This window comes from Achroia grisella, unplaced genomic scaffold (assembly GCF_030625045.1).
Source record: "Achroia grisella isolate CSIRO2021 unplaced genomic scaffold, CSIRO_AGI_Agris_v1 utg540, whole genome shotgun sequence".
NCBI lineage: Eukaryota > Metazoa > Arthropoda > Insecta > Lepidoptera > Pyralidae > Achroia > Achroia grisella.
Genome location: NW_026712925.1, coordinates 120611 through 142857, shown reverse-complemented (window position 1 = coordinate 142857; position 22247 = coordinate 120611). Strand labels below are relative to the sequence as shown.

Genomic DNA, 22247 nt, shown 5'->3' with positions numbered 1-22247 from the left:
ATATATCTTAATTGGAAATTATTTACAAAATATAACTAACATGTTAAAAGTATCCAAAAAATAAGAGATAAATATGTTCATAAGATTTTTATCAAAATTATGTATATCAGTAATTTTTGTATGCAAACTAGTAAAAATAGTATAAATATATAATACTATCGTATGTGTGATTCAAGTATAGGTATATATATAGAGAGAATATAGAGAATTTCGTATATAATAGTTGGTTAGTGTTTTTTTAGAAATATTGCCAGTTTTTGTTACGTGTTTAGAAATATAACTATTTAATAACTTGTAACAATAGTGGCAACACTGACTAAAACAAGCAGTCTTGGACTGAGACTTTCGACTTTAGCATTCTGTCCCTTTCGTACGTTTGCCAGCATTGTAAAATTAAAATTGAAATAATATTGTTTAATTGTGTAGATTCAGTTTTCATTTATTACATATTAACTAATAATACATAGTCTCCACATTTAAAATATTCATAGAATCGTAAAATAATGTTATTCAAATGTGCTTCAATTATTTTCTATATTAAATAGACAATTTAAACTTTTACATTAAACATGGTTCATTACTTATATCTTAACAATACAATGTTAGTGAGATTATTGTGAGGAAAATGAATTTTAATATATATGTTACAATTTTTGTTAAATATCGATATTTTTTGTCGTTCTCTTAGTGTTTGAAATCACTACCCATATTTTTATTCTTATGTTGGTTAACATGCAGCAACAAAGTGAAGTTACATTAATCTGAAGTTGGCACACAAAACACAACTAAAGTACACAATGCGTACATAAGCCAAAAACACATTTACGGTTTATTTTGTGTTTACGATATATAAAATTATAAATAAAAAACCTTATAGTGTTGATTATTATTGCGACTGTCGTTTCTTGTATTTGTTGATAAAAGTGTTTGTGATACGTGTGACAAATTAAAATATTGTTTCGCTTACATGTTTTTACAAGTGCAGTGTAAAATCGAGGTTGGTGTAATAATGAAGAGCAGTGCGTCTATCGCTCTATAGCGATGTGTGAATTTATTAAATTCAGTTGACGGTGATTTATTAAAATTCATGGTGTTTCCTATAACGTTAGTGTCATTTGTAAAGTATAGTTCGAATCATAGGGTCCACAAGCGATTCTACGGATTCTACCATGGTCGTAAAACGGTAAGTTTTTGTCTTCATTGTAATTTATGATTCTGCATGTAGGTACATTTTTTTTCTTTTTAAAACATTTGTAATAAACGGATATATGTGTGAATAGTTAAATATTTCTAACAGAGTCCGTGTCAGTGTACTTAACTAAATCCATACGTCATTTTGTATTTGGTGGTCGGTACGTAATATGCGTATCTATGTATTCCTGTTTGTTTACAATTTTGTATTCGTTAATACGACTTGAGAACATGATTTGTATTATTAGTAACAGTACATGCTGATTATTCTCATGGATCAGAATCTGTTTTCGCTATGTTCACCTACTGCAAATAAACATATTTTGTCAAGATTATTGATTATTTATATTTTTCCATTTTACCGGGTTTTCATTTAGGACAATACAAAGGTAGTATTTGATGTGAATTGTAGCTAAGTTGCATATAAATAGGTATGTAGGTAATTTAACTAAGCACATGGTATTTATATATGACATAGTTAAGTTCCATATGCACATAAGTACTTATTTTCTTTCATGTACTATTGTTAAACAATAGAACTAGTTGTATAATTTCCCTGACTCCAACTTTGCACCATGACAGATATTAAAATACATATACTTCATAATTTTAGACAGTAATAATGTCTTTTCTGTTATATTATGTGTTTATTAATGATAAATAATCATTATTAAATTGATACATATTTGTGAGGCTGTAAAGGCCAGTTACGGCCAATAGCATTAATTATTTAACATTAATTAATAACGAATACACTTCCTTTCGTAATATTAGTGAAGACTTCTCTTTGGGTCATAAATATAGTGTAGAAAGTAAATTCATTCCTTTGTTATTCCGAAGAAATAAGATGCTGCAAACTAAATACATAACTAATATTAGTACATGCCCTCATATATTATTGCCTATATATTTGTTCTTATATGAAATATGCCTTTTATATTGACCAAACAGTTCTAAAAGTTAAAAAAGTGGCAAATAAACTATGATGTATTGTTACTTGAAATATTTTTTTTTATTCTTCACAATAGTTTTTGTAAATCAATGTGTTGTTTTAACATAAGTTCAGATTCTTTATTAACATGCATTGTTTAGTGTTTGTATGTTGTTGGATGTATCTTGTTCTAATCAGTGATACAGTAGCCCTTTATATTCTTAATGTCATATGACCACCTTTTATATTGTCTTTGTCTTTAAAAAGATCCCTTTTGGTTTGTAGATCCAACTAGCAGAATTAATTGTTCAGTGATATATTATATCATACCCGGTACTAGCAGTAGCATGAGAATAATTAAATCATATACTAGTGGACTCACCTGGCTTTATCCAGTCACTTACAAGGTTTCTGTGTACTAATAGTTTATATTATTCTGAAATAATGTATCATTCAAGGATCAAAGGAATTTCTCAAATATGCAGAATTTTCTTTCCTCATAATTAAATCTGCTCTCTCTTTCTCTCTCTCTTTCTTTATAATGTTATTTTGGATTTATTAATACCAAAATATAACTTTATGAAAGAGTGCAAATATTGTCAATTTTGCATGAGGAAGAACATGTATCAAACCTAATTATATACATACATTATGTATGTATGAATATGGAATCAGGCATCTGGATATTTGTTTATAATTCACAAACAATATTTGTTATTTATAGGTAATAACCAAATAAATGAACACTTCTGTGAATATGAATAATTTTTTTTTTCTTCGGGATGTAGGTTTGTTTACGCTAAACATACACTGGATTTCATAAAAAAAAAAATAATTAAATACTCACATCTCAAATGGATTAAGTTTACTCCATAGTTCCGATCGTCATCGTCACTGGGCTTTACATTTGCGCGCCGTTTTATTTTTAGAGCATAACCTTTACATTGTATAAGTACAGCTACATTTATGTTAAGCCCTCTTTTAGCCCCCGCTCATTAATGTTTCAGCGCGGCAGAGCTACGTACTCAGGCGTCATTCACTTAGTTCAAATGTACTGTTGTTACAACTTATCGTATGGGCCGTTGTCATCCTGCCGTACCTACGTTAAAATATTAAAAATGTATTCACTTTTGGATTATATTCAGTGTAGTATAAAATACTTTACCACGCTATGGTTCACCGTTCTTTTATCTTTATCTTCTCTCTTTCTCTTAACAGTAGAACACAGAATTACATAACATATACGCACATGTGGCCGTCCAAAAATATGTTCATTACACAAAGGGTCTGAGTACATACTCGCCGTATTGTTTCTCCCTCAAATACTTCAGTGCAGTTTACAATGCAAACGTGATCATGCAAGTAGGCCCGCGGCTAACACAAAGGAAAATCATTGTCCTCCGCGGACAAACATCGATACGATCGCCCTCATGTGCGGCACTGTACTACATGATACGTCCAAAGACCGATTTGAATATTTTTAACTTGTACAAGTATATTCGCTAATATTTTAAACACGTTGTTCTATTATATATATGATTCTTTTGTTTACAGTCTACTTGATTCTTGTTCTACTTCTGCTATTGTACCGTTCGAGTTATTAATTCTTCTGTGCTCTATGGTCTTAAAAGGTCAAATACCTTGATTGTCGTGGCATTAATGTGTCATAAAATTTACTTCCATGCACTGTCTCCGTTTGTTTAAATATAACACACTTACTTTTTCTTGTAGATTCAAATAATAATGGAAATTCTTAGCAGATTTTTTTAAACTCGTAGTTTTGACGAATTGAGCTCTGTACTACTCGGAAGTCCAAGGATTTATATTCATGGTCGAAATACAATATGATAATATAATAGCAAAGTAATAACACAATATACAGAGGGTTATTTTATAATTCCAGGAAGATTTTACCTGCGCATAGTCTCAAAGCCACTGACTTTCTGGTTGCTTTGCTGCGTGAATACTATAGTTGAATAGGTACCTTGCCTATACTACTAATATGAGCTATGTAAAGGATAGGAAGGATTAGGTAGTAGAATGACAGGATAAGTTCCATAACATCTAGCTCCTTCGAATGGCAACGCATGGCATCACGGGCGGCGCCTACGATAACGTGGTGGTCAGTAATGCTGTTCAGGCGACGGATACGACATATCTACGTTGTATAGACTAAACATTGAAATACAAATAAAATTGTGTCGTAGATGCAATAATATATATACGAAAAAATGTTTTTGCAGATAAATAATGGAAAATTTATCGCGAATAAATATGATGGTTCATGTTAGGATATTATCGTTTTATAGGAATCTGCGGTTTTATGATCTGTCGTAAAATCTTCAGTATGCTACCCATGTAACCACATATAACGAGGCACGTTAGCTAAATATGTATGTCGGATACGAGTAACATGTGTTTTCTATGTATATTATGTATTTTAAAAATATATGTATCTATTTAATTACAGCACTTGTCTAGAAAACTGAGGAAATAACAGATTACTGTTTTTCCATTTTTTAAAATTAGTTTAATAATTCAAAGTATTCAAAGTTCAAAGTTCAAATAGTTCAAAGTTAATATTTTTATTGGCTCTCAACGATACCTACTATTCGTAATTGTATGTAAGTTAAAAATTTAAAAGGAACACAAACACGAAAGGAATACACAGAAGGTTCAATGTTTTACAATTATTTCGACTATAGCTATATGGTGTAACATCCGCCAACGTCGTGCTCAACACGACACACCTGCTATGCGGAACACCTGCACAGCAGATGGTGCATCCCGCATAGAAACCATGCAAAGGGACGAGACTGTTTTTATTGCCATTTAGCTAACTTTACAAATAGATCGAGCGACCTTTTTCAAAGGCATTGATAATAATAACTAGACTGTAGGCATGTTTCCTAATAAATTGGAGCCAGTCCAAAATTATATAATTCGTTTTGCTCGTATTATAATTTCATTATGGCTCTCGTGGTTGAATGCATTATGGCAATATTGTGATATTGGGATCTCCATATGATAGTGGAAGGTTATTCCCCTACAATATATAGCACATGTATTCGCACGAAGTTAACTTTTTGCGGTCCAACAATCGTGTGCCCTTACTTGGTTTTACTAATTTATAGATATTACCAATTTTGGTTTGGTGTAATCAACGGTTTGATAATTCTTCAATTCTAAGAATGCAACCACAAAGATTTCCCAAATTTCCTACTATAACATTGACTAATTTTTTCCTGACTACGGTAAAGAGGAAGGTTATGATTTTGACATGAATACATGTTTAAATAGAGAATAGGGAAGTTTCGAATATATTTTTTTACAAAATTACACCGCAGTGCAAGTATAAAATATAGACTTGATTACTGATTAATAGAGATTTACTTTTGTTGGCCTGTTGTTATGTCGTGAATATTACTACTATTACTATTTCACTTCGTTACAAATATGTTATAACGACGACAAAATCAATGGGATATTATCTTCTAAAGTACTTCCTTTCTCCGATTTTTGTTGAATTGCGAAACAGTACCCGGATGCAATGTTGATTCAGGCTAATTTCCGTACGTCATAAAAAACTAACCGTTGGACCATGTACCGTTATGTGGCCAATAGTAGCCACTTTTGATCATTCTCAGTGGATGGAAAGACCGTCCTTTGTGGGTTTATACTCCGTATTATATAAGAAATAAAACTTCTTGGTCTATTGTTTCGGCGTTACGTATTACAACCTTATGTTAATTTATATTTAATGACTCCTCTTTGTTTAAATGTTTTGTCTTCTGAAAATACCATAGATTTTTATTTTATGACTCTTAATTAGGCTCTTTTCTCTCTTGTATTTTATTTTTAGTTACGTATGTTGTCTAATGAGGACTATTTTCAGTAGTTTCGTCTGTTTTTCGTGATGTCTTGTGACTCAAATAATAGACATGTAGTTAGTGGATGCTTTTGTGATGTGTAGACGTCGTTCATGATAATTACTGTGCCTCAAGACATTCTCTCTATAGCTGGTGTTATTGCTTGTCTTATTTTTTAGTTAATGTGAAATGTATTTCCAATAATCACTTCCAAATTGCCATATTTGTTCAAAACTGACGTCCGGTATCGTAAACATTATGATGTTTTCTCATAGTGCTTAGCAAAATTAAGTTTAAATAAAGCACTTTATATAAGTACTCTGTTTAACAAAAGGCTATGAAGTCATTGGGAAAGGCCAAGAGTGATTGAGGTAGAAAGTGTCCGCTGCATCCACGAGATTTGTTTGAAATCGTGACCGTGCGAATGGAGAAAGTATAGGTGGAACAAGGAATTTTATTATATAATACAACTTATTATGTTACTACTAGGAGAACAAATTGCAGTTATAAACATTACATTCTGACCACGTGTTGAATCTAAAATCCTACCAACATTGATTGATAATTTTGTTATTCTTTCTGGAAAAAACTGCTCAGAAGATTCGAATGAAATTTATTAGAATTAAAATTAGCTAATTTCAAACTTTATGTCGATTTCATGTTGACATCGCCGCAGGATATCGCTAGTATAATACAAATGTAACGGAATCCTTTATACTGCGGTACCAGAAAAGCCGCCGTGCATAAAAATATCACATAAGACTTGGAGGTTCAAGAAATGAGTCACAAATATTCTCCTCATGTCATAATTGATTCTTTGTAAACTTCCGTTGTTTCCACATTCCCTCATACGGTCTTCTATCGACCGGACGTTGCGTAGCTTTTTAACCTCACGTGCCTGGTTTGCCGAATAGTTCTGCGAACTAAAATTGATTCCTGCCAACTTGATATTTTAATAAAATCAGCAGTCTTTACGATTGTATTCATAGTATAAACGAGGTATTAACCGTAATATGTAATTTATAATTGTGAGAAAGCGTCACATAACATATGGTTGGTCTTCTATGGTACATCTCATGAGTTGCCTTTCCTGAGGACTAAGTTTTTATGCCTCCGTAATCAGTACTTTTACAACCATTTTTACCTTTAACACCGGAACACAGCTTTCAAATTACGGTGCTTCCCGCAGAATTAGGTGAGACATCTACAGCTACACAGTGTATATTTATCACAAGTAACAATCACGTCGTATAATGTTATCGCAGCAGACAAAGGCGAGACGGGCGGAAGACTTGTACGATAAAAATTACACTGTAACATGCAAATATAGATTGTTATTATCAAGGAAATGTGATCCCCTGACGGTTCAACTTCAAATATATACTCAACTTTATTTAATTTAGACGTATTAAAATGGGTAGATCAGTTTTTATTAGTTATTGTTTAAAACAGGTGTCATTACATTGTTTACATAAATTATTTCTATAGTAGGGAGTAGGTGCATTTAGTATTTTTTAAATATACCTACAATAAAAATATGATAAAAACGTAAGCAACAACTTATACCACAAACCTTTTATCATCAGGTACGATGATTTCCCAATATTATATAGTAAAAAATAATAGGTATATGTATACATTTCCAAGGAAATATATAAGTTATTTTATTTATGTATTGGTTGTATTATAATATAATATGTATTGTACATCAATTTATATTATAAGGTTTAAATTCTATTAAACGTAACCCTACTGAGTAGTCTATACACACAAATTTGATCAGGTTTTTTTTTATTTGATATCATCCAGTAATTGTGGGTCGGCATGAGTTAGACGTGTCCAAACCTTGGACCGGGATGATGGCAGAGCGTGAGGGGTCCGTAGAGATGGGGCTTTGACCCCTTACTCGTAATCACGGCCGTTCAGCCGCGCTTGGCTATCGCATCGTTTTTTTGATTCAGCACTATATTCAATTATTTAACTTCTCTGTGTGTTTTAAACCGTTGAACGCGACAATCGAATCAAATAGAAGGTTTTTAATTCAACTGCTACCTTTTTATATAGCTCGGAATATGTTCTGCTATTTTGTTTAGTTTTTAATCGAAAGAGTTTATTCCCTTGATAGAAATAATTGTGTGATAATAGAAGCTATTGTTATTGCAATATATTGTAATATTTACTTAATTTTATGTATAGTTGTGTGGATACACGATACTTGTGTTAATACTGTTTATGACGTATAAAATTTGTATGAGTGTGTTCAATGTAATCCGCTCAAAAATATATTGGCATAAATTCAATTTTGAGTGTGAAATCAGCGAGAATGATTATATGTCAGATCGTGTGATAGTGTCCTAGTTCGCCGAGGAACTGATAAAGTTATCGTTGGCGCGATCGATAAAGCTCTTCATGTAGGTAGATATTAGACAAAAGAGACGAATTATTGAATTCTAAACTACATATATATTATACAATTACAATTGCAACATGCAATCATCTGATTAAAACGAAAACTAATGTCTTATTTTTTTATAGCATATAAAGATGTTCATTCGATCGTTCTTTTGTGATGCGTCAAAACAGAACATATATGTATCGTATAAGGTAAAAGCACTAATGCCCGACACTGAACTAAAAGATGACACTTTCGAAAAAAATCTTTTCTATTAAGAAAACTAATCATTTAAGTAACACCACTACTGGTATTAAAGATACCTAGGGTCATTTATGATACGTGACCAAAAGCTTGCATACATTGTCAAGCAAATTTCAAAACGGCGTCAATTGACAACAGACAATATGAGCAGGTTGATAATAAGTGCGTAATTCTTAGCGTTTTTCTTAAGGCGACTGACTTTTAATAGGTATGGTTTTGTCTTATATATATATGATTATTGGCTATTGTTCGTTTCGATATTATAAATGTATGAAATTATTGATCTATTAGAACTATTTCCTTGTTATTTTGGCTTGTTTTTTTATGAATTTGAAGTGGTGTTTACTATTAGTACCACAAATCAAACAAAACCTAAAAGATGACATGTGTGTCTACAATTAGGGTTACATCGAACTGATTTTGTTAGCTTATTTTAATGCAAATTTAGCCTTTACGTTTTAAAACTAATGTTTATATCTGAGTTTCGTTTATTTTACACTAGTCTAACTATAAGTAGACAGTGTCAACTATTAGGGTATACTAGGTGTCAACTATTAGGTATCCATACATTTCAAATTAAAGTTCGAGTACAATGCCTCCAGTAAAGGGTCTAATGTTTCGATACTCAGAAGACAATATGGAAGCAGCTATATAAGAATGCAGGCGGGACGTTCCGACAGCGGAGAAGAAATTCGGAGTGATTCAAGGGAAAGACCTATTACACGTAAAATGGGAAGAAGGTGTTACGTGACCGAAGCGGTGAAAAAATACTCGTAACATGGGCATAAGCTATGGTCGAACAAGGGTTCCCAATACGAAAAGATAACTTACAAGATAGTGCTAAGAAAATAGTTCAAGACCTTAAGATAGTAAGATAGAATCCAAGAACGGTAGACCAGGGAAGAGATGGTACAACAGCTGTTTAAAGCGTCACCCTGACCTTATAACAAGGTAAATTTGACAGCCTCCATGTAATGATATCTCAAATAAAAAATTGGTTTCAAGAAATTGACAGTAATATTCATACAGATATACTTAATGCACCTCAGCGAGTTTATAACATGGACGAGAACTTCTTCGTGAACCCCAAAGGAATAAGGTCCTAGTATCGATAGTTTAGATTTGAATAGTTTAAAGTACTTAATATCATATATATTCCCAGCCTGGAAGACATCCACTACAAAATTAATTACTTTTGGCATGCAATGATTTTCTGACAATTATATTTTTATGTTATTTGATTTGATTATATTTTGTTGCTATTTTAATAATTTTAAAGCACAGGCTGTGCTCGGTATTCATTTTAAAGTATTTTTATTGATTTGTTTTGATGAAACACATAATATTAGAGTGATCTCATATATGTCTACTATTAGTTCCAATTGATGTCTATTTTTGGTGGATTTGATTTTTGATGCTGTCATCTTTTAGTGTCTACGACAAACCTAAGAAGAATATTATTCTATGTTATTTTTAAAGGATGTATTGCTCTAACAGTAAAAAAAATTGTAACTGTAGTTTTTTGATAAATACATTTGCATTTTTGAGAATGAAGTTTGGTTAGTCCTTAATGTGTCTAGCATTAGTGCTTTTACCTTATAGTATGTAACAATTTTACTTCCCGTTGATTCCAAGGCTTCTGTTAATATGTTTTAACTATTTTCTTGCTTTTGTGCACTAGCAGATATTAAAACGTCACATAAATTCCCAAAACACATTCAATAAATGTATTACTTATGGACATATACATATTTATGTTACAATGGCATCTAGTCTCGTTACCATTTAGTGAAATAACGATAAACATTCCCAACGAACACGTTTTTTTGTTTTGTTCTCGTCCGCGGCGGATTTAAGTTCCTCGTCTGCGCAGGCATGGCACTAGTCACGTTAATGCATCGCCCGCAACCGGTTCCGACCAGTCGTGGTCGTAATTCACCACTAATCTTGACCCACAGCTGTCTTGGACCAGTTTTCGGTCGGATCTGTGAAGGTTTGACCCGCGATAGTCATACCTACTCATTGGGCCGGAAACGCAAGTTGTGGGTGGTAACAACTAAGATTACATCGTGCTATTAATTCACTTTTATGACTGACTTATTATTAAATGGTCATTGACATGTTAATCTAATACATTTTTCTTTAAGATATTTTGACAAGATTTTATTTTCAAATAAAACATGAAAATTCGTTACTTAATCATTAAATTACATAAATGCATTATAGTAATAACTGACTGACGACGATGATTTGTTGTAATACGATTTATGTGTGTATTATTTTAATGTGTTTAAAAACCAAAAATAAAATAAAAATAATAAAATGTAGGTATCATATAAATGTTTCATAATCATGCAGCGCTGTTTTAGTCCATAGTATCTATTTAAACAGACTTCATTCACAGACGGCTGAATATTGACATTGTGAAATTAATCCGACAGATTTACTTTGATCCTTTATGTTGTAATGGAATTGCAGTCTTGATTAATAAATTTTATTAGAAATTTATGAAATATTTAATTACTTTAAAATTCTTCCTCTAGAACTGGTAACGAAGTTAGTTTAAATAAAATTTAATATGATTAGGTATATTATAGTATAGTATATAGACGTTATAGGAATAGATACCTATCAACTTAATTTTAGTATGTATCTCTATTTCGGTTCAATCGTTGTACGTATACGTTGTACGTACTTTATATTATTAACTGACTTCCAAATGGAGATCTTTTTATTGGTAATTCGCAAATTTTAAGCCACTTCTTTACAATCGATCCACCCACATCTTGTCACCATTCAAGATGGTTTATTCGAGAATTTTACCTAATATACTAGTATTAATCTATAATGTTAAATTGCTATTATTGTTTTAATGGGTCATTCAATGGAATGTATCTAGATTAGATTAATAATTTTTTAATGCATGATAATGAGCTGGAGTTTACAATGGAGGAGGATATGCTGAGGATAAAGTTAGGTCAGTCAGTAGGCCTATCGTTTTTCAGACTATTTGTATTACGTTGTATTGCGATAACAAACCAAATTAATCCCCTGCCATGTTGAATTTAAATATACACAGGAAAATATGGACATGTCTAGTGACGCGTTCACCACAATGTCAATATAATGCCTAATTATACGATCTGTGATATTAGTATTAAATATGTGTATTGTTTATTAGGTATGTTTCTATATTTAACATTTACAGTTGTTCTAACTAAATTAAGACTTAAATAAAATAAAATTATTATCAACACTAGTTGTTCAAGACTAGAATCCCTTCCAATCGTTGTCAACGATAACCACAGTGAATCATTTAAGGGTTTTTACAATTAAAATCACGTACATGAGTTAGTCGCATTTAACTTTAATGAAGTTTCCTCAGTTGAGACATGATGTTGAAATGAATAGTCGCGGTTCAGCGGTCCGTGTTTTCTGCTGATGATTGTCGAGTAAAACTATTTCACCCCAAGTCATAAAATGGCTTATATTAAATTGACAAACTTGGAGGAATATCACTGCCATTGGGGATCTATACAGTCAGGAGGGCCATATTGGCGGGAAATAAAATTAAGGTGTGTAATATTAGTAATATTTTCGTCTGCGCAAGTATTGTTGTGTCGAATTTGTGTTTCTGAACCTACCTAAAGTTTTAATGTTGATTCCCAATTTTTGTTAATGAATGGAAGGAATACTTTGATGAGCGTTCAAAAACGAATGGTATTTGGTATAAAACAATACAGTGTGAGCCTCTTCAGATTCCCTGGTTTACTGATGCAAAATTGAACAGATGTAAATTGAAATATTATTTAGAATCCGATCCGGTCACTATCAAGTAATCAAGAAAGTACGGATATTTAATGAAAAAGGAGAATTACCCGATTATGTCGTGTGTCAAAAAGTCGAAAATGTCCAGCACCTCTTGATGAAATGTGATAGGAATAGAGTAGAGAGGGAACTATTTATTAAAGATTTTAAAATCAACAAATTTGATGTGTTAGTTTGCAATAACTTAACTTAATAATTGGGGTTGACATGTCTGAAAACAAAAATCCAAAATAATACTAGATTAAAAAAAAAAATTTTGTTACCGCAACTGCATTATTGTAAATGCGATTTCTTAATTAATTATTAATAAACAAAAACATTAAGTACTAATAGTAATATTTTTATTAATTTTAGTGGAGAGGTGATTTTCAATTTTATTACATTTTTGCACGTAATTAAAGAATTCTTAATGTAAATATAAAATCATATAAAAATTAAAACATTAAAAGTGATGTTTAAGTGGTACATACACAAATGTGACATATTATCATTGGACTAAAATTTATTATTAATGTTTGATGTTGATAACATTAATTTCGCGGGGTCGTGTCTCCGAAGTGACATAGGTTCACGTAGGTAATTTTCAGCCCCTTTAAAATTAATTGCTTCTGAACGCAAGTGTACTTTCGTGTAATGAAATATCGAACCAAAAGCATTAACATAACGTTTCTATTACACTAGAATTGGAAATATTGTTATGTTAATTGTTTTTTTTAGCTGATGCATACTAATACTGTTTTGCGGTTTATACAGATTAAAGAATAAAATAAATTACAAAATTGCACTACGATTCAAATTATTTATAATATCGTTCCATGTTGTAGCTTTAAAATTAAGTGTAAATTATGACGATTATTTTTATAATCGATTGTTTACTGTAGTTTCCTATATTATTAAGTAATTTATTGTTTATGTACGTTTCTTAAATTTATTTTTCCTTCGGTGCATCCGTTTCCAGATTATATGTTTTTTTTATCGGTCGATAGGAGAGATCTAAAGGGAGATTATTTTCCCTGTGTTCTGTGAATTTTACTATTACTATTCGACAGGCGTTTGCCGCCGTGAAGGCACTAAAACGTTCTATAAGTCATTCCGCATGACTTATAGAACGGTTGAAGGCAAACTTTTGGTCTCGTCTTTCTGTGGTCACAGCTAAGGGTTCAAACGCTTAGGCGGCTGTAATTTCAAACAAATGGGATTGAAGACGACGTGGGAATGCTCTAATGTCAACTGCGTTCTTGTTCCAGTGCTGCGGACACTGCGGACTCACCCATACTTGAGGAGACCGGCGAAAGTGGCTCAGAACAGAAGCCCAAACCGCCTGTCAAATACGGCGAATTAGTTATACTGGGGTGAGTATTACCTACTTGTAATTATATTATTCTAGTTCTAGTAATTGTTAATTGATAATTTTGCCATGATGGAATAACTGACGGGACGTTATGATTATTAGTAATGGGGACCAATGGTCCTAATGTTAGCAATATATGTAACATTCGATAAGTTCTACACCCTTATGCCTGGAACAATCACTGTGAATTTGTATTGTTTGAATAAAGTGTACAGTATGTAAGAGGTCACGAACAATCTTAAAAAGTATGCAAATATACTGCTTGGGGGCAAAAATAGGCGAGACTTGTACCCAGGTGACCTAAATGTTACTTGCTTAAATTAACCTAACCGACTTGCTGACGCTGCTGAAGTTTTAAATAAAATCCAAAAATATATTATAAAATAGTGTTACCAGCTCGTATTAACTTTCTTTCTTAATTCTTTTATATGCGTAAGGAATATCGAATGAAATATTAAGGCTTGATAGACAGATGTTCCAAGATCATATATGATCTGTCTTGTTTCTGTCTTAAACAGGACTCAAGACTCGAATTATGACAGTGCCCAGATATCCGTATAAAAATAGAAGTATATAGCACATATAGCATATTTAAAAGAATGTAATCTTAAAAAACGTTTATTCAATTTTCGTTCTTTATAAAGTTGAGTAAATAATGTCACTAATTGTAATTTTATCACATGTTTTTGAGGTATGCAGGGCATAGTGGCGTTAACACATTTACCTTGAATATTCTGTAACTACTTTTATAATACTAACTAGTATACCGCGGCTTCTCTAAAATACCCCCCACTTTCGTTTTACCCATCACTACTGGGCTTTTCTTAGTCTATATATTGACCTATATTTAACAACATTCTGTCAACTTTACCTTTATACTTTTAGCTGTACTTAATTACGTGAAACCGTAACACAAACAGACATAAAGACATTTATTGTCTTGTCTTTGAATTTTATTATATTATATGTATACATAAAAAATGAGTATGGTAAGAATAATTGTATATACCTAAATAAAAATATTAGTTGGAGTGGTAATTATGTACAATAGGTTTTGAACCAGCCTTATATTTTATATACATACTTCTTGATTACTTGTGAAGACGTACCACGTTTGCTAACCTTATCTCTTGTTTATGAATGAATGTACAAAACAAGATTAAAGATAAGGACATTAATTGATAAAAAACAGTTGACGTTCATAACAATATGTTGCTTGCTGTTAAGGTACTTTTAAGAAAGTCGAAATACTGTATTTACTATGCCCGTACTCATTTCTTAATTGAATCCTCTCAGCATCTCAAAGGCTGTAAGGAAGAGATCCAGTGCGTCTGTTATTGTATAGTATTGACATAATTTAATGTCATTCTCAGAATGCATTCCACGTAATGGGTCTGATTCCACCCAGAAAAAAAGTGTAAAATGAAATATATTTTTTTAGTTTTATTTTAGTTGTAACTTTAATTTCAAAATTCCATTTTATATCTTGTGCGAATAGATTCAGTTTTATGAGCATTAACCCGGTAAATAAGGTACAGCAGAAACTTTACAATAGATTACAATTCCCCATTTAGGTCACGGGTATACCTCTATAAAGTTCTTCCTTATGAGATACCAGTGACTTGTGATTGTTAACTTACTATTATGCTGGCCAGACGGTACATCGTTTTATATCGAGCTTTCCATCTGCCCCAGTATTGTGCTTTGTTGCGTCCATTTCAGGAACTAACAAGGGTAAGGGTCGTATTAAATTGTAGTCGCAAATATATCATTCTACACAACCTCATACAATGGAGGTGTTATGTATCTTATAATTCGATCAATCGTACTGTTATGACGTTACATTTTAAAGTTATTCTGATGCTTAATCGGTTATAAAAGAACTTACCATACGATTTGGACAGGTCTATTTCGTATATGTTTTTTCTCTCATTCACATTCAGTTATTGACGGTTTAGACTGCTAATCCCCTAGGTCGTTTCATTTTAGTTTTTATATTTAATTTTAAATTCTTCCTAGGATACAGATTCCTCAAATTCGGAATCCGTTTAGATTATATATATTTTATTATCTTTAAAAATCTGACAGCAAATCAATTCACAAAGCAACATATATCGAATTATCACAAAAAAATATTATCAAATTGAGAATCTCTTTTCTTTGTACTTGGTTCAAAAAAATCACGTTCATAAAAGTATAATAATCATATCTTATAAAAGTGTGTATTTTTTTATGAAAAATAAAAATTGACATTAAATCATGAATCCCATTTGTTTAATGAGTACTTTGAATGGAATAGACAAAGCATAAGTGTAACTGAATTAGGATTCGACAAGGACACAACAATAATAAACGTAACATGAATTTACAAAAAGCAACTAAACTAACGTTTGTTATGTTAATACAATTATTTTGTTAAACTTGCCGTGTTTGCAATTATAAACTTTATTGTACTACTATTTAAGTTGCAGACTGTTTCATGTATATACAAGTACACGCTAATATTTGTAGAGATAAAACAATTATTTATTTTGAGTTGTGTTATAATGTAATACCTCTTGGTAGTTATGGTTACTATTTCGTATGCGTAAATTCTATTATAGCGCATATTGTTACAATTAACTTTTTTATGGGTGAACCTATTAGAATTAAATAAACACTAATGATTCCGGAATTTTATTTTGATATAATTGTGAAAACTGAATTCAAATTGGTTAAGTAATATCTGAGATTAAAGTGTACGAAACTTTTTTCTGTAATATAAGTACAGATTTGTATATGGCGCGTTTACAATTTTTTATATTCGCGTATGAGTAGTGAACATGTTATTGAAACTTCATTGTGTTAAAGATATGAAACACTTGTTAATCGACGTTTTGTTGTAACAGATTCATTCATAAATTAAAGAGAATTAATTTACTCTGCTTGGCTCGGCCAATACGCTGTACACATTGAACATACTTTCAAAAGAAAACGGTAATAAAATGCATAGTTTTTTTTATATTTTCACGTACAGATTATACAAAAAAATTACGGAGTATATTATTTATTATCTCGTCGTGAAGCTAATGTTAAATTATTTACCTAACGATATTTATATCACGCTACACTACTAGCTGCCCGTCCTGACTTTGAACCGATCTAACAATGTAATATCTTTAATAAAATATATAAATACACTTAAAAACTAGATGAAATTTGTTTCTATTGTAAGATATCTTTCTATCTTATGAGATATCTTAATTTCTTGTTTGTTTCGTGATACAGAATGATACAATTTATACAATTTGTTGGCTATACTTTAATAAAATATTTAGTATATTCCATTTCTATTTATTAGCTTGAATTTTGTGTGTCCTGGTTTATAAGAAATTATTTTATCATGCTTTTAACATCCCATAAAAGATTAAAATGTTAATTTTACCGCATTTACAGTGCATGTTAATTATTATTGTAATAGATACGTTGATCCCATTCTATCTGTTGTTTCTTACGATACTCGCAGATTAATGGACCGAAACTGTACAGCTATGGAATAATGTTATTAGTCACGGAACCCTAAAAATATCGCATTGCTCGGATACAAGGTTAAGTAAACACGTGCGGATTAGCGCATAGCATGCGATATTACGAATTCTTGCTTCTTTGGTTCTTCTACCAGATACGTGACGTCAAACCACTTCCGTTCCGATTATGTTCCCAAGAGTATGGCGGATATAACATCGTATAGAGATATCGATATTGTTATATGTAATTTGTATGGCAATCAAGCTTACGGCCCATCTGATGAGAAGGGCCAACTGTCACCCATATAAGTGAATAGCACCACGGACATAACGTGATCATGTGACGCACGTTGGAACTCGGTTACGTTACTCTTACGGAGCACTAAGGTGCCTTTTGTAATTTTACTGCTTTACAAAGCAAACATCTTGGCGACTAAAATACGTGAGAAATGAGTACCTAGTACCTACCTACCTACGTAGGCGACTTTGTGCAAAGTCTATCTTCACCGGATTATTTGCACTTAGGTTTTATAATTATCGCTTCTAGAGAATGGCATAAAAAGAATATACATTGTAAATTCTTTTTAATAATAGAAATAATTAATTTCATTTTGAAAGGAGCCAACATAATTTGCTTTTAAAAATATATACCTACTATAGGAAACCATTTTGTTAGTCGTTGGTACTTTTGGTGGAATTTGGAACTCGATTTGCGTTGGCAATAATAATAATTTTCATCAATGTTTTATGTTCTAAACTGAGCGCAGTTTGTACTATGGATACTGAACAACTAATAGAAATACGTATGTTTTTTACAATCAAATTCATGGAATACATATGTTTATATGATGCGAGATTCAACCAGCGATGATCGGAAGCAAAGCGATATATCGCACGGGTGCATTACAAATCTTTGAATATCTCGGCCTTTCTGCACTAAAATATGCATTGAATTTACTTTTAAAGGATTGAATTTACTATTATACATATTATCTTTTTTTTTAATCGCTCTATCTATTGCTAAAAGTGCATTACAATCAGTTACTTAGTTTAAATGATCTGAGCATACAGATAACGGCGACGACTTTGTTTTATATTGTGTAAACATGATATGAGATGTTTAAAACAATTCTACTATTTAAGGTTTATTATTTTTATAGGTTGAATGTTTATTACTCAGACACGCTTAGATGGCTTAACGGTATTGAAAGAAATTTCGTACAAATCATCCATAACCCGGGTAATCACATAATGCTATTTATCATATTTCATGTGATCCAAGTCGCGAGATACAGCTTTTATGCAATGCAGGATTTGTGATCACTAAAGCTTAAGTGTTGGTATCAATCAAGATACGGCTGATGCTTTTGGATGGATTATTCGATGGCAAATGGTAACCGTTGCATATAAACATGAACAGTACTAGGGCATCACGTTATCATACATGTGATGCTCGTATCACTTATGTGTTGCCGTTCGGGGAGTTTGCCCAGTCTGCTTCGGTGTCCTGTAATTTCATTGACCTTATATTACACATGAACAGATGTCTGTACCCACGCGGATTTTGTACAAGTTTGACTTTGAATGTGATTGTATGATACACGAGAGAAACGATCAATTACTATTGTAAATTCAATATTACACGTTTCTTGTTATCAAACCAAAATATAATCTGTCGTTAAACTAATCAGATAAGATACATTTTGTCGGTTGTTGTTTTATTTCGAACATCACACTTTTCGATCAACAACAAATCGACATTTCTTCTAAACCAGGTATTTGGAGTTACATTGCTATTATGATGTTTTTTTATATGATAGTTTATACGGAAGAGCAGATACACTAAAATACACCATACGTTTTCGGAATAATTAGCTATATAATAACAGCTATAGTTCTATGCAAATTGCTAAATTTGCATTTTATATCATAACAAAAGTAAGATCGTGTCTTTGCTACGATCCAATTAACATTAAACTAACAAAAGAGATCCTTAGATAGAAAAACGATTATATTATTGAGTTGGTGATTTATTACCGAATCAGATGAAGTTTTGTGGTCGTGAGTTCTATTCTTGCTAATTGACAATGACACCTCCGAGAAAATATAGAATGATGTCGGGGGATTAGAACATGTTATATAAACGGTGTTTGAATTTATAGTGAGATGAGTTTTATATAAGACATAGAAAACAAGGGTAATTAGGACTTTGAATATTTTAAAATTCAGTTGCACTGTAAGATATAGTAACTATTTAATAAACAAAGACTCATTAAAATGGACCATTCTATAAAACAGCTATACCTGGAAATTTTATTGTAACTTATCCTGTATACATATAAGTCCATCAGATACGTTCTTTGATTACCCAAAATAGTAATATTCTTAAATAAGTACTTGTATCATTTTTGTAATAGTCGTTCAATCTATGAGTTCTTCATCCATAAAATGATCTAAGTGATGTCATAACGTCATGTTTTTGTATACATAATCTGCACGATCGCTTATCATGCGGGCTCCTTTTGAGGAATACATTCTATAGCGTCATGTCCTTATTTGGAGTTGTTTTGAAAAGGGACATAGGATATCTTAACTTCGCGATTTCACTTTCTAACTTTAGAACATTGAATATTATTTTGTGGTAATAAACGTTATGGAACAAACATAATGAATAGATCATATTGAATGTAAAAAAGAACAGAAATGGGTGTAAAGTTAGCGAAGATATGATGTAGATACCTACTACACATACTAAAAAATCGGTTCCATGAATAACTTTATTAAATTTAACGAAATTGATCCCTTCAGAAATAAATGCACGGTTCGTAACTGTAGTCTTTAGAAGCGTGAAAATTTGCTTAAGAGTGTTTTATATAAATTATGAATGCTGAGTAGGCAGGGATTACTTTAAATCCTAGGTGTGTGAGAGAAAGGTTAAGCTGTGGTATAACAGGTACACTTAAACAGACATGATATAGCGACGTAATATTTTACAATTTGCAAAAATATTATTTATACAAACACTTCTCATGTTGAAATTGAAGAGTGTAGTCTATTAATTAACGTCAATTAACGTCAGCCAGATCAGTCTTACTCATATGTCAATAATTTTCTCTATCTCTAAGCATCTTGATATTATTTCCCGTTTTCTATTAATATAAAATGGTATTAATCTTTTGTTGAGAATCCACTGTAAACACTCTGCCTAACACAATTCCATTCTTGTATTTAGCACAAGATCGATTGACCACAAAACTCGATTTCTCGTTTACACGCAACTCGTAGCTGGGGGTCATGATCAAGTCTTAATCTCCTCGATGTAGTCACGTTCTGCCAATTTACTCCACATACGCCGCAGGCTGGTGAGTTGTTATTTTCGTGCTGCATATATTTATTTGGGTCAATCAACCCTAATCTCTTATTCCGACGATAAAGATTGACACTGATATAATTGATCCTTTAATAAGTCGGGGTTGTCCACTCATCTTTTGTTATTAACTCAACCTACGGTTTATCTACAATAAGTGGCTTAACCGATACGGAATTACTTTTTTCCTATATTTTCCTTATTTTCTATACAATTATTTTATTTGGTGGCTATTTTCAGTGTACGGATGTTGTTTTAATGATTTTCATATGTATATACATAATAAAATTTACGTAATTAAGTATCTTAAATATATTTATTGTTTATGCAAAGTTTACGATAAGAATCGACTATTTACGTGTGTGGTTTTGACATTTGATAATGATTGACGTAAATTTTACACATAATATTATCAAATATAGGTCATTGTTTTAAGAACTTGACAATTACATATGAATTAGGTACATTTTTTGTTAACGTCTTATATTGTAGTATTTATAGTTTGGGTATTTATCAATTAGGCTTCGCAGATGAAAACAGATATGATCCAATATTTTATAATGTAATAATCGCCGCATTAGTACAGTGTTGTACCATATGCTATACATTGAAATATTTTAGCTATTACTATCTCATAGATTTTGTTGTCAATACCTTAATGAATATGAAATTATAAGATAATTTCCACTACAGAATATACGTCCTTAGAATAATAATGCTATGTAGGTATTTCAAAGTCCGATTAGTACTGTGCAGAGACCTATTTGTCTATTATTAAGATGTTAACGCACTGAACTGATTACCCAACGCCTCATCGTAACTACAAGCTATTTATAATAAGTTCTCATTTAGGACGTCCGTTGTAAAATGATGTTACGAGTTACTTTTATTGCATTCGTTTGTATAGTAGTTTTATAACAGGTATTACGCAAGTTATTTTACGTGCATTGCATAGTTTGGTCGCTTCCTGCATTGTCGGTGCGGTGTCTTACGGTACATGATCTGTATTGATCCAGTGCAATTTGTTTTACCGAATACCTACAATTCCGTTATTATCCATGACACATTCCTGATGTGCATCGTAACTCTATACAAAGCAATGAAATATATGTATTAAATGGGCGAAACTTACAGTCCTACACGACTGTAAAGTTTCGCCCCACTAATGGTTGCGCCGCAGCGCTAATTGAATTAGGGGTTCTTGCAAAAATCTATGCACAATTTACAGTAAAACGTTACCTTAACGTAACGTTTGATATAATCTTCGCCAAGGATGAATTTATATGTAAAATTGGAATATCGCTTTAATTTCAGTTTTGCCAGTAGGTACATTGGCTGAAAATATGACCTACTAAAATTATAGCTGTTTCTGAGTATAATACTTAAATACTTTAGTCAGTGATATGTTATAATATTTAATATTTATGTTTTAATAATAGAATTTATCAGCAGCAAAGTTATTAAATAAAGGCTAATAGAATAAAATCATACATTTAAAAAACTATGTAACATTTATGAATAGTATTATAAATTATACTGCCTCTTTCA

The 22247-nt window shown here is 31.6% G+C and overlaps 1 protein-coding gene across 1 annotated transcript in view; it reads left to right on the top strand.

Annotated features, from left to right (window-relative positions):
• Positions 1-738: 738 nt before the first annotated feature.
• Positions 739-22247, top strand: part of LOC131847605 (protein pellino) — a 65029-nt gene continuing 43520 nt past the window's right edge. Inside the window, exons 1-2 of the mRNA XM_059197206.1 lie at positions 739-1183; positions 13723-13827. Of these exons, the coding sequence (XP_059053189.1) occupies positions 1170-1183; positions 13723-13827 (119 nt within the window). The 5' untranslated portion in view covers positions 739-1169. The remainder of the gene's footprint in view (positions 1184-13722; positions 13828-22247) is intronic.